The 13,120-nt window shown below is 53.5% G+C and overlaps 1 protein-coding gene across 3 annotated transcripts; it reads right to left on the bottom strand.

Moving 5' to 3' along the window:
* Positions 1-10,874: 10,874 nt before the first annotated feature.
* Positions 10,875-12,529, bottom strand: GP9 (glycoprotein IX platelet). 3 transcript variants are annotated; one of them, XM_025885745.2, is made up of 4 exons: positions 12,430-12,529; positions 11,637-11,731; positions 10,995-11,540; positions 10,875-10,954 (listed from the first exon to the last, which is right to left on the bottom strand). In XM_025885745.2, exon 3 carries the CDS (start codon positions 11,527-11,529, stop codon positions 10,996-10,998), a length of 534 nt encoding a protein of 177 aa, XP_025741530.1. In that variant the 5' UTR covers positions 11,530-11,540; positions 11,637-11,731; positions 12,430-12,529; the 3' UTR covers positions 10,875-10,954; position 10,995. The 3 variants fall into 3 exon arrangements, with proteins under 3 accessions (XP_025741530.1, XP_025741532.1, XP_025741531.1); XM_025885747.2 differs by having other exon boundaries at positions 11,637-11,664; XM_025885746.2 differs by lacking the exon at positions 11,637-11,731.
* Between the last annotated feature and the right edge of the window lie 591 nt (positions 12,530-13,120).

The following is a 13,120-nucleotide window of genomic DNA, read 5'->3' as shown; positions in this document are numbered from 1 at the left end:
TGTCTGCCACGCCCTGCTCTGACACGAACTGACATCGTGGATGTCAGACCAACCTCCATCCAAATCCCAGGTCTGCTGTGACTAGTTGCGTGACCTTGGGCCCTCGGTCTTGGTTTTCCACCAGCCTCGGTTTCCTCGGATAGGGGACACTAATTCCTGTCCTGCCTCCGTCCCGGCAAGCCACTGCAAGATCCCAGCTGGGAGAGGCTTTGTACACTGCAGGGCTGGAGCAGGGGCTCCTGTTTCTGGCTCTGTCCCAGAGGTTAGAATCCTGGTAATTCCACTGACTGAATGATGAAGGCCTGGAGCCTGGACCTTCCAGAGGGGCCACGCTCCAGGCCCTTCCGATCACCTTTTCCAGGGAGAAGAAATGCCTGCGGTTTGAATTTCCTGCTGTCCTTGAATGCAGGGCAGCCCCCAAGCCTGCATGTGCCCCTTGGAAGAAAAACCCCTAAGTGGGTGGTCTGAGCCGGGCCCGCACACGCCCCCACGGAGGCTGTGATGAGGGTCCTCTCTTGCCTCTGCCCACACCGTGGCACTGCCAGAGGCCCTGGGACGAAGTCCTGGGCTTTAAAACAGGGAAACTGAGGCCAGGGGCCTAGGTCCCAGAGCTGAGCCTGGCCCTGCCCCTCCCCTAGGGGCTCCCAAAGCCGCAACCCCGCCTCCCCCCTGCTCCCTGCACACATTCACCCAGGGGCTGGGCTGAGGAGGGACTGCGCCAGCCCTTCCTTCAGGGAAGCCAGGATGCAGGGTGGCCCCACCCCAGTCACATCTCTCCTCACCCTCTTGTCACCTCTCCCGTGCGGCCACTCCCCACACCCCACGCCAGCCAGCCTCCAACTGCTCCTGCCTCCTGTCTCCACATCCGGCTCCACACCGGCTAACCGGCTTCCTAAAGCAGGTCACACGCTGACTGGGTCACCCCCTTGCTTGGCTCTGCCCGGCTCCCCCCTGCCCTCAGGCTCCCTCAAGGGGCCCGTCAGCGCCGTCCACGGCCTGGCCACGCTCTCCCCTGACACTCGCCACCCCCAGCCACACGGGGCTCTGCGTTCCCTGACCCGCTGCTCCCCTGACAGGCAGACCCCCAGACCCACCCGAAGAGCCCAGCTCCCCGCTGTGTCCTGGGCTTCTCCAAGCAGGGCCTCCTGTTGACATACAGTCCGAGTTGGGGCCCGGCCCCAAAGGACAACCACCGGGTCCTGATGCTGACCCCCAGACGCTCCCAGGAGCCCTCCAGAGTGTGTGGAGCCCCCCCCCCCCCCACACACAGCTCCAGAGACTGCTGTGTCCCGTCTCTGCTGTCGGCTCAGGCTTGGCCCCGACCGGTGCTTCCTGGGCATCCCTGTGTGCTCTGACCCAGGCCACTCGGGGCTTTGGTGAGGACAGCGCTGCCCGCCCACCTCAGCTCTCAGCTCTGAGAGGGAGCCTGGGACGGGTCCCATCCCTCCCACACCTGGGCTGTGTGCTTCGGGCCTCTGTCCCCAGCGGTGACTCTGCACCTGGCATCCCGAGGCGACCGTCGCCTCAGTATGGTTCCCAGGGACCACGCTGCAGACATAGAGGTTCCCAGTTCAAAGCTGCTTACTCATCAGCACGTGTCAACAGCACCTACGAGGGAGCTGCAGGGTCTGTGTGCAAAGCTGAGGGGACATCAGGAGACATGGACCTGGCAAAGGAGGCCAGGAGAGAGGGCAGTCATGGGGCTGGCGAGTTAGCTCCTGAAAGCTGGTAAGTGGGGCCGGCATGCTCCAGCCTTCTGCTCACAGCCCAGCGTCATCCAGGAGCTGGTTAGAAATGCAGGATCTCAGTGTCCACCCCAGAGCTCCTGATTCAAAATCTGGATTGGAGTAAGATCCCCAAAGGATCTGGGTGCATGTTACAGTTTGAGGAACACTGGTCTACACAGCCTGCCCACTCCACGCAGGTGGCCCCTGGGCAGGCCTTCATGTCTCAGAAGTTTTTAGGTTCTTCCTAAAAAAGAAGGCCTGAAGGTTCTTGCCCATTTACCCCTGAAGTGTGTTTTCCATCCTCCGCAGAGGCACCCACTCGATCTGTGGACATCAAGGGCAAAGGGCTGGTGGCTGGCTCCTTGGCAAGGCTCTGACTCTGACAGAGTCAGAACCCGGGGGGTCACCTGGGCCCACCTAACACCCAACATTCATCCAGCAAACTCCAACCCCATCCGGTAACATTTGAGCTTATCGTGTGTGACAGGGATTCTTGATCTTTTCTGGATCTCTGACCACTGTAAGCTGTAGACCCTTTAGTCAGAAAAAAACCTATATTCACATCTGCACCCAAATGTGGCCCATTGTCCGGGGGGGGGGGGTGAGTAGACAGTTAGGGGAAGCCTGCCCACCTTCCGAATCTGGAATCTTGAAACTTCTATTGGAATACTGTTTACAGCCTCTTAAGATGGCAGAGTCTGAAATTTATTGAAAGGTTTCTATGTAGTTTAAGGCCTCGCCTCAAATGCACATCCAGTGAACAGCAGAGAGAAGATTTGAGCCCTGGATGTTGAGCTCCACAGTTGTTCCTTAACCCCCTGAAATCCTGGGACGGACCTTTGGATTTAGTGGGATGGACTGTGGCTGGACTGACAGCCTGCTATGTACTCAGGTATACATTCGACAAAAGGGACCCGGTTCTAAGTGGACATTTCTGAAAATAACAGAAACCATATGGTGATCTAGCTGAAGGAATGAATCTTAAGAATAATAAAACCTCGATGCATAGGAATATCCACGACAGCCTTATTTCTGTACAAGGGGAAACTGGGAGGCAGCCATTCCTCGCTGAAGAGTATTTTAGACAGTATGTCTGAGCGTTGTAGGTGAAGGACAATCTCTCAGTGAAGGGCTGGGTCTTCCTTTTGCCTTTCTACACTTCTGGTCTTCTATGATCAACATCTACTACGTTTGTCATAGAAAGACACAGTACACTTCAGAAGAGTCATGAAAACAACATAACATTAAAAAATGTGATGCTATATTCATCGAAGGATTCAGAATACCCAAGTCAAGAAGTGTTATGATTAACATAATATCAATAGGGTCTGGACATGAAAATGTTAAGGGTGATTGTGTTAAAACGGAGCTATGAAGAACTTCCTCCTTCTTTTCTCTCTTTTACAAATCTTTAAAAATGGAACTATGCTGCTTTTTGAGTAATATATAGCGTATTTTATATATATCCTGTTGATATATATTACATAAGCGTGTGTAACTACAGATCTCTATCGAGCCATAGACATCCACACATACATACAGATACATGCTCATGTGGGAAATAAGTAATACATCTGATAAGGGTTTTTGGAAATTATTTTACTCAGTTTTCATCACTTATAACCTCGTTCAGCAGTTTCAGGGAGAACTTTGGCATGGTGGATTGATAATTGGTCATGGATTTTCTTACTTATTTGGTGGGGGGTTTTTTGTTTGTTTTTTTTACTTAAAAATCACATATGTGATACATGATATTTGCTTTAATTCTGAGAGTTTCCAAATACCCACAAAGGCAGAGAGTGCAGCCCAGCCCTGTGTACCCACTGACCACCTTCAACAACCCTCATAGTCTTGCCACATTGGCCACATCTACCCCTCCCCCCTTTCCAACTGGAGTATTTTAATGCAAATCACAGACAGGAGGCATTTCGTCCAAATTGGTCACTATGAATCTAAAAGCAAGCAGGCAAGCAGAACCTTAATGCCATTATCCCACCTAATAAAAGTAATCATAATTCCTCCAAGTCATCCTGGATCTGTCCATGTGCAAATTCACCAAGTGCTCAAAAAAAAAGTCTTTTAATTTTGTTTTTGGTTGTTGTTCATGGTTATCAGATTTGGGTGTGTATCTCTTTTTAAGTCTCTTTTAATCTAGAATAGTATTCCCTTCTTTTATTTTTTTTCATGCCACTTACTTGTTGATGAAACTGGGTCATTTGCCTGTAGCATCCCCTCTCAGGTTTCGGGTTTGGCTGATTACGCCCTGATGGTGTTCTTTAGCATGTTTTTCTCTCCCCTGTACTTCCTAGAAACTGGTGGTTCGATTGGATTCTTGGCAAGAATAGGGATGGTGTGATTTTTACCTTTTGCTCATGCCAGGAAGCACATAGTGGCAGGGCGTCCCACTTTTAATGTGTTGGGATTGATCTGAGGGGGTCAGGTGGTGCCCACCTTGGGCCTTCTTATAAGGTTTTTCATCAGCCTTTCACCTAATGCTTTTACCATCTGTTAACCATCACTGCCTGAATCAGTCATCTCATCAGGGGGTCGCAAAAATGGCACCCTCTAACTCCTTCTGCTCATCCTTCATGTTAAAGTCATCCCTCCCATATACACTAGCTGGGATTATTTGAGCCAACAAAAGTATAATGGCTTCGATGGATTAAAACATATCAAATATGTGGGGCACCTGGGTGGCTCAGTCAGTTAAGCAGCTGCCTTCGGCTTGGGTCATGATCTCAGGGTCCTGGGCTCGAGACCCGCGTCGGGCTCCCTGCTCAGCAGGGAGCCTGCTTCTCCCTTCCCTCTGCCTGCCTCTCTGCCTACTTGTGCTCTCTCTCTATCTCTCTGTCAAGTAAATAAATAAAGTTTACTTGACAGAGAGAGACACAGTGAGAGAGGGAACACAAGCAGGGGGAGTGGGAGAGGGAGAAGCAGGCTTCCCCCCGAGCAGGGAGCCTGATGTGGGGCTCGATCCCAGGACCCTGGGACCATGACCTGAGCCGAAGGCAGACGCCTAACGACTGAGCCACCCACGTGCCCCTAAATAAATAAAATCTTAAAAAAAGATAAAAACATACTGAATATGTGTGTGTGTGCTTCTACAAAGGAACATAGTTAGTGGGTTAATCCATTGAAGCCCATCATTCTTTTTAATGCTCCAATTATTCCATCTCTGGACACTGAGACTCCTTTCAAGCAGGCTCCTGAGTTCTTTGCCATGACCCATTGGTCTTGAGTGCTTCTTTGCTTTCTGGCATATATTGTGCATTTTCTGCCCCAGACCTAGAGTCATTCATTACTCCAAGGAGCCAGTGGGTGTTTTGCTGTTTCCAAAACAAGTTTTTAAGTTTTCTCCTGTTCTTTGCTCAGTGTTCCTTTTTTCCTGTTGTTTGTTTTGAACATGCTGGGAGCTTTTCTCAGCCTGGTTACCCCTGACTGTCTCCTATATTGAAAGCTTCTGGGGAGCCTGGCTGGATGCATGGGTCCTATGATTGGTGGGCTTCTTCCTATAAGGTAATTGGGGCCAATCTGGCCTTTCCACTAGGGAAGGGTCCTCAGATGTCTGTGCCTGAAGGTCTTTTCTCTCAGGCCTTTCTGTTTGTGCAGTAAGGATCTTCTGTCTCCTTCTGGGGGCGGGTGGTGATGGCAGAACCTCACTGCCCTGCCTACTGTCCCAGGCTTGGAGTCTCTCTTCTCCGTGTCTCTGAAAGCACATCTCCTCTCTTCTGCAGGGTTGGGGCAAAGTGGTGGTCATGTCAAGATGGAAGTTGGGGAGGACACCTGTGGGTTCCAAGTGCTCTGAGCCCAATTTTCAGCCAGTGCTTGGTTCTCAACCCCTAGCCTCCCCCATGATCTGATCTTGTTAAAATCTGCACAACCTAGCAATGAAAGCAAATTCCTGTTTGCGTGTTCACTTTTTAAAATACAAAGTGGTTGGTGCTATGAAAAAGTCTTACTTTTTAAATATCCTGTTTTTTTTTACAAAGTCGCTTAATAAAAGGATAAATTCTATTTTAAAGGTTCTGTGTGTTTTTTTGGATGTGAACTATTCCGATTGCTTTTGTACAAGAGCTTGTAAACTAGGCATAATAGAAATATATTTAGGATCTGTATGATGGCTTTAGTATGCCCTTGCTGCTTGAAGGAGCACTGTGTCGTTAGTGTTGTTGGGCTGATTTGTTATATTTGAATTTTGTTATTGTGATTGAAAATCATGTAAAGTGTTATCATCTTGCAGACCTTAAAAAATTCTTGTTTCTTTCTGAATAAAAGTCATATCCCAATTGCATAAAGGGAGCGTGGAGCCTCTGGGGGCTTCTGTGAAGCCACGGGGCTGCCCCTCCTTGGGCTCCCTCTGCAGGTTGGCGGGGGGTGGGGGTGGCTTCTCTCAGCTGCTCAGACAGCTGTGGATCCTTTGCCCAACTCTCTGTCTTATATAAGCTTGTGGGCATCACTTTCCTGCTGTTGTCTCCTCCACTAACCTGGTCCTTGTGGATTTATCCCTTTTTTACAATCCCCTAGTAATTTCAGTGGGGCTTGGGGCAGGGAGAGGAGACTATCCCACTCGGGCAGTATGCCCAGTGTAAGCAGAGTCTGGGGAAGGTTCTGTAGGCACCACCGACGCCTCTCCAAGCTGCTGTCCTGGCTTTATCTGGCTTTCTGCTTAAATCCCTCATGAGGATTGATAAGGAGTTTCAGGTGGTGTCGGTCTCATCCCTTATTTGTTAGGTTCTATAGCCAACATTTTGATTGGGATGAAATTGAATTTAGAGAATAAAGGGAAGACTGAATCTTGCTGTTCACAAATGGGTACCTCTTTCCATTTTTCAGACCTTATATTCTCAGTGACACTTTGTCATACTTGTTTTTTTAAACTGAATTTTAATACCCCACTAAAACTCTAGATCTGTATGTCATAAGTGGGCTTTTTAAGAGTCTTGAAGCTTTTCAATCGCCCACAAAGGGCAGGGATGGAGAAGGAGGGAAGGGCGGCAGTTAGCCCCCGTCCAACCAGATTGAGCCACTTTATTTCATATACCAAGTACTGTCTAGGGCTTTGTGGGGGAAAAAAGGTCTTACTGCTAAAAAGGTTTGAAAACCATCACCCTAGACTTTTTTAAAAAAATGTGATAAAATATACATAAAATTTACCATCTTAAGCATTTTTAAGTGTCCAGTTGAGTAGTGTTAAGTGGTTGTGCAATCATCACCACCATCCACCTCCAGAACTTTTTCATCTTAGTTCTTGCAAAACTAAAACTCGACACTTGTCAAAAAGCTCCCCATTCCCTCCCTCCCTCGAGTCTCCACTCCAGACTTTTTAAAGACAAAATGAATGGGTGGCTTCAGTTACAGAATAAAATGATCCGCGTTTGTTGAAGGATACTACATAAATATACAAAGACTTGGTTAAAAAACTCTATAAGATAATTCACACTTTCTGGACTCAAAGTAAGGACTAGTTACTCAGGTTGTGATTCAGGTGCAGGGAGTTATTTTAGAACCGAAAGCATCAAATGCACGTATTCTTGCTTTTGCTTTTACTCACCAGTCGGCCCCCTGAAGCATTCGATAACGAATGCTTCAGGGGGCCGACTGGTTGGCTGAACCTCAGAGCCTCACTTGTCAGCAGGTTGGCTGAACCTCAGAGCCTCACTTGTCATTTCATGATGTCTTTGTAAACCTTACTTGTTTCCTGCTTAGTAGGGATACGCAGACCTAAAAGAAAGGAATAGGATTTTATCTACATTCCCTGTAACAGTCTGAACAAAAACAGGACCCCCGGGGCCATCAGGGACTCCATCTGGATACTTCTGTGTTGTTGCCCTGACAACCCTGAGGTATTTTAATTTTTTAAATTAAGAAGGTAATACAGTTTAGCTTTCCTCTCTGAATTTAACCCACTTTCCTAGAGATCTAGCTAAAAAAATAAGACTTTCCCAAGATTTTGAGACACTTCGCAAAGCGAACTTATACTTATGGTATAAGTCATCCCTGCTTATTACCTGTAGTGATTGAAAATGAGGATTCCATCTCCAAAGCTGTTTAGAAAGCTGCCAATCAGAGGCCAGGGGTGTCTGTCGAGTCAGACGCTGTTCTCTGAAGATTCCCCAGGCCACGGACTCACTGTTCCCTCGCTGGGGCAGAGCTGGGTGAGGACAGAGGCTTCCACGTTCTGCTCTCTGCCATTTCGGACACACACACAGGGCGGGCTCAGGTCCTTTTCAAGAGATGGAGTGCATTCTTCGCTTGACAAGGAATTAGCTCTCATCTGGTTTGACGTGTATCCGCAGGGGCTGGAGATGGTGAGGGTCCTGGCTGGGAGACTGCGCGCACACATGCACTCACAGGAGGTGTGGCTGAGTGTATATGCAAAACACGTGAGACGGGCACTGTGTTAGCGGCTGGGTGTGGCTGTGGCTCAGGGCCAAGACTCAGCATGTGCCCCCCAGGGCCCACCCTTTACAAATGCCCTCTTGACAGCGGGTCCACCTTCCGATCCAGCGCCATCAGCTTCACCTAGACCTCGCGGGGCCGATGGTGGCCAGATGGCCCCCTGCTTGCTGTGGTGGGTGCCAGGGCTCCCCGCGGTCAGGGCAGGGCCGGCTCCTGGTTCCAGACGACGGCTGCTTGCAAAAGCCATCGCTACCACTGCTAGGCCGGGCCGTGAACATCGTGCTTCCCCCCCTCGCTCTCTGCTCCTCTGGCCAGAGGAGCGCAGAGGGCCAGCAGAGGGCCGTGAGCAGGCGCCGGGAGCCGGGCTCAGCAGGAGCCTGGAGTGGAGCAGAAGGCCTGCTGGGGAATGGCCCGCCACGGCAGCCAGTGGAGGGGGTCAGCTGCCGGGAAGGTGGGGGAGGTCACAGCAGCCGGTCCAAGTCGCCTTGACAAATTCTGCACGTGCAGCTTGATTTTGAAAATGCTCGTGAGGGAGATGGTCATGAGGATGAGGTCACGGAGACCGTGGGACGGCGGTGGCAGAGATGGCATTTTGCTTATAATGGGGCAACGGTCTGCGGTTGTCTGGTGCTAGTGGTGACAGAGGTGGTAGGGGGCTGGGGGGCGGGGTCGCCTCACAGGACTGCTGTTCTGTGGCTGCAGAGGAGAGGATGGATGAGTGTGAGGCCGGCGAGCAGGCCACGTGGGCGCCAACGGTGGCGGTGCTGGGGGTGGTGCTCCTGGCCATCGGGGGTGGTGGGGACCTGCGGTCCTGCAGGGGACAGCGGCGGCCAGCGGGGGATGGTCGGTGGTGGTGGCGGCGGGATCTGTGGTTGCTGGTTTGGTGGCTGTGGCGCAGTGGGGACTGGGTACATGGCTCTGTGGTGGCCATTTTGCTGGCCTGGGACAAAGACCGTGGGGACAATGGAGGAGGCTAATTGAATCTCCCAGTGCACCTGTTTCCCTGGGGATTCCCGTCTGAATCCGCCATCCACCGGGGGCGATCCCTGCCCGGCCGCTGGCAGTCCCTCCGCTCCCCTCTGCCCGCAGCGCTGTCGTCCTCCGCATCGGTGATGTGGCTCCTGGCAGCTTCTCACGGGACCAGCCCCTCAGCCAGCAGAGTCAAGGCTTATGAGCGCTCTTGGGCCCAGACCTGTGGCTGCATGTGTTGGCCTCAGGAAGGAGCAGGAGCAGAATATAGGGGCACCCCACACGGAGACTGGTGGGCTGAAGGACCCTAGTTTCAGAAGCTTTCAAGGGGGCACTTTCCAAGTGTGAAGGGGGAGCTGTCTGGGATCATGCCTGCGAAGTGACTGTCAGGGGTCCTGGGCCTGTGTCCTCCGCCCAGTGTGGGGGAGCAGTGCCTTCCTCACGGGGTACAGAAGAATGACCCACGGCCGGTGCTTCACGCGGGGCCGTGCACATACGAAGGGCCTGGTGAGGAGATGCCAGCTCTTCCCCTTCTCGCGAGGCAGCCCTGTAGCTGCTGGCTCCGACTGCAGAAATCACACATTCCCAGCCTGTGGACTCCATCCAGCCGATTACTACGTTTTATGTGTGCTGTTGATATTTCCGCGACATTTTTTTTTTTTTATTTAGTTGCCAACACTTGAGTCAGAGATTTCACACACAGATGTAGATTTCCAACCCCCCTGGAAGAATGGGAAGACTGGGTGCTTGGGTCCCCACCTCCACAGGGCAGCATTAGGTGGAACACAGGCTCTCTGGTTTGCCGCAGGCTCCACCTCTCCCTACAGCCCCTCCCCTCCCCTGAGTTTGGGCCCCCGGCTGCAGCCTCACCTCTGTGGCTCAGTGTCCTCCAGCAGTGCTCTATGCCCACCTGATCTTTCCTGTGCCACCCTCCGAGCCACAGGTCCACCGCACGGACCTCCTCGAGGGAAGGACCTCGGTGTAATTATATCTGGATTTGGGGTGACCAGGAACAGACCTGGAAGTATTCTCTCATGCGGTGGAGGACAGTTTATTAGTTTAACAGCTGGCACCAGAATTCCTCTGAGGGAGAGAGGTGTCTTGTTGGAAGAATTTGGTGGCCATTGCTGGGGGTGGAAGTGGGACTCCAGTTTGCAGGTGTCTGATGTCAGCACCCGGAGTTGTTTCCATGAGAAAGGGAAGAATTTGTTGTTTTGTTTCGGAAGAAGAGGGCTAGAGAGGAGGAAAGGGACAGAGAGCTTGTAAGAGAAGATGAGAAAGGATGGGGCCAGGTGAGCCGGTGTCTTCGTGGCCAAAGGCCGTTTTGGAAACAGTGGTGTGCCTCTCAAGGTATGTCTGTCAGAGAGATGGAAATGGCTCTTCTCCCCCCAACCCAGGGTATTCCGTGTCTCCTGCTCTGCTCACTGCTGTGTTGGGAGAGCACGCTTTCTGCGGAATTGGGAGGGGAGCTGAACGCTAGTGTGAAGTTTGCCTGGGCCCTCCGGAGTGGCGCATGCGGGAAGAAGGGCCCAGGACAGAGGAGAGCGTGAAGCCCGGAGTCTTGGGACCTGTCGGGCAAGGAGGAAGGGCTCAGGATGTCCACAGACTTGGGGGACTGGGGGAGGCTGGTGTGGAGGAGGTGGGACAGCCCATTTTACTAGGAACCGGGGGGACAGAGAAGGCCCAGTTGGTATCTGGTTATAACAAAACAGACCCAGTTTTGCAGAAAGAGCCAGACGTGGGTGCTGAGAGGAAAAAACCCAAAAATCTGAGCTTGGATAAAATGGTTGAGCAGCCAGTTTATTTTGAGTTACTGGTGGCTCGGGCTGTGCCCAGGCCTGGCGGGGTCTGGGGAGGGGCTCAGGGCCTGGCCCGGAAGGACCAGGCCTGAGCCCAGGCCTCAGTCGAGGATCTCTGTAGCAGTGCACAGCAGGCCAGCCAGGAGAGCCAGGCCCAGCGTGGCCACGACAACCAGCAGCACATCCCACCAGAGCCCCGGGTAGGTCCAGGACGCCCGGAGCCGCCAGCCACAGCTGCCCAGCTCGAAGCCTGTCAGCTGGCCCAGCGGGCGGGCGGTGGCGAGCTCGGGGCTGGCGCAGCGGACGTGCAGCAAGGCCTCGGGCGTGCGGTCCTCCAGCCAGAGACGCAGGTAGGTGAGGCTGCAGTCGCAGTGCCAGGGGTTCTGCGTCACGTTGAGGACCTGCAGCTGGGGCAGGTGGTCGAAGGCGCCAGGGGGCACGGAGCTAAGGCTGTTATTGGCCAGCAGGAGGTGGCGGGTGTGGGCCGGCAGGGCGGGCAGGGCCGTGAGTCCCCGCCCCCGGCAGTCTACCCACAGCCCCATGGTTTCCAGGGCCTGGCAGGTGCACTCTGCAGGGCACTCCTTGGTGGCCTCTGCGGCAGCCCAGAGCAGCAACAGGGCCCCCCAGGCAGGCATTGGCAGGCTGGCTGTGGGGAGAGTGGCCGTGAGGTGAGGGAGGGCCTGGCAGTCCGCACCCCCTGCCAATGGCCGGTGGGACTGACCTGGGACAAAGGACAACTCACCTCCCTTCTCAGGCCTCAGCCTTCTCCTCTGTGAAATGGGGTAGTGAAGACGGCAGGAAGTGAAGTGTGCCCAACCCAGGCCTAGCTGAGCCTCCCTGGACACAGAACGCTCTTAGGAAGGGGCCAGGAGGTCCAGCCCCTTCTCGGTGGGGAGGGGTGCAGATGCCGGCTAGAGGCTTCCTAGTCCTGGCCCCTGGCCCCCAAGCTGCTCCCAGCCCCCACACCCAAGCCTGGGGTCAGGCCAGTGGTGTGGACTTCACAGACCACACCTCTTCCCATCGACTCCCACAGCTCGCCTGCGGCCCAGTGAACCCTTAGGTGAGACTCGATGTGGAAGACAGCAGAATGAAGGTGCTGAGGTGGGGAACAGGAGGCAGCCCAGAAGGGGTTCCCTCTGGAAAGACACGCATCTAGGCCAATACTCAGAGTTGGGGAAATTGAGGCCTGGAGACAGAGAGTGACTCGTGCAGGGTCACCCAGCGGTCTGTGTCAGAGAACCGACTCCAACCCAGGCCTCATGAGCTCCAGGCTCTTGCCTGGTTTGCCGACTTTCCTACGATTGCTTCCCCTTCCTAACACAGGCTCTCCCCGCCAGGGCCTGGCCCATGGCAGGCTGTGAATATTAGTTGAATGAACCAAGACGCCAGTGTCTCAGAGCCAGTGCCCCCACCCAACCCCATCTTCTGGAGGGGAAAGCTGAAGGTGGGACAGGGGTGGGCCTGGTGGCTGGCCGTCCCACCCGGGTGGTGGTGCGCTGTGGGAGGTGGTGCTGGGTAATAAGAGGGCCACTTACTTGTGAGGCCTGCAGCCGGCACCCCTTTCTGTGGCCTGAACTGTCCTGCTTGAGGCTGAGGTGGCAGCTCTCTGCGAGGCAGTCGGTGGTGGCCGCTACTTGAGTGGGAGGAAGGAAATGATGAAAATAGCCGGGCTTATCCCCCACGTGCAGCCCTGGGGGGCCGTCTCCGGAGGCAGCGGGCCCTCAGGGTCCCGGGGACTTGGGCCCTGAATGGTAGGTCAACCTCTGTTTACAGAAGGGGGTCCCACAGTGCATCCCTGTGGACCACCAGTGCCTCGCTGGGCCTCAGTATGGGGTCTGTGGGAAAACCAAGGCGGCCCCTCACCAGGTCCCAGGAGGTGGGGAAGGCTTCCAGGAAGGGGAGGCCTTGGAGCTGAGCGGCTCTGCTGGTTGTTCCTCCAAATCTGAGGCTTCCTCATCTGTAAAATGGAAGCAATCGTCCCTGTCCTGCTTGCATACGCAGGGTGTAGGTGGGGCGGCTCCTGTGGGCTGAGAATCCTATGGGGGGAGAATGACATCGTTTTAAAATTTCTGTGGTTCTTCTGAATAGGTCAAGGAGAAAGTCCCTTTTCGGTGCCACTGCATCTTTAGCACCTTCTAAACCTCCTGATCCTTTCCTTTCACAGGAGGCTGAGGGCCTGTGGCTTGGTCTCCATCAGTCATTGGTCTCTAGCTAGAATTTAAGATT

Source organism: Callorhinus ursinus, unplaced genomic scaffold, assembly GCF_003265705.2.
Source record: "Callorhinus ursinus isolate GAN/ISIS: 27379988/994484 unplaced genomic scaffold, GSC_fseal_2.0 scaffold15, whole genome shotgun sequence".
NCBI classification, from domain to species: Eukaryota; Metazoa; Chordata; class Mammalia; order Carnivora; family Otariidae; genus Callorhinus; species Callorhinus ursinus.
Note: the sequence above shows the minus strand (reverse complement) of the source record. Positions and strands in the feature narration are given on the sequence as shown.

Coding starts and splice junctions, on each gene's coding strand:
- GP9 (XM_025885745.2), bottom strand. CDS start 11,529: ATGCCTGCCTGGGGGGCCCTGTTGCTGCTCTGGGCTGCCGCAGAGGCC.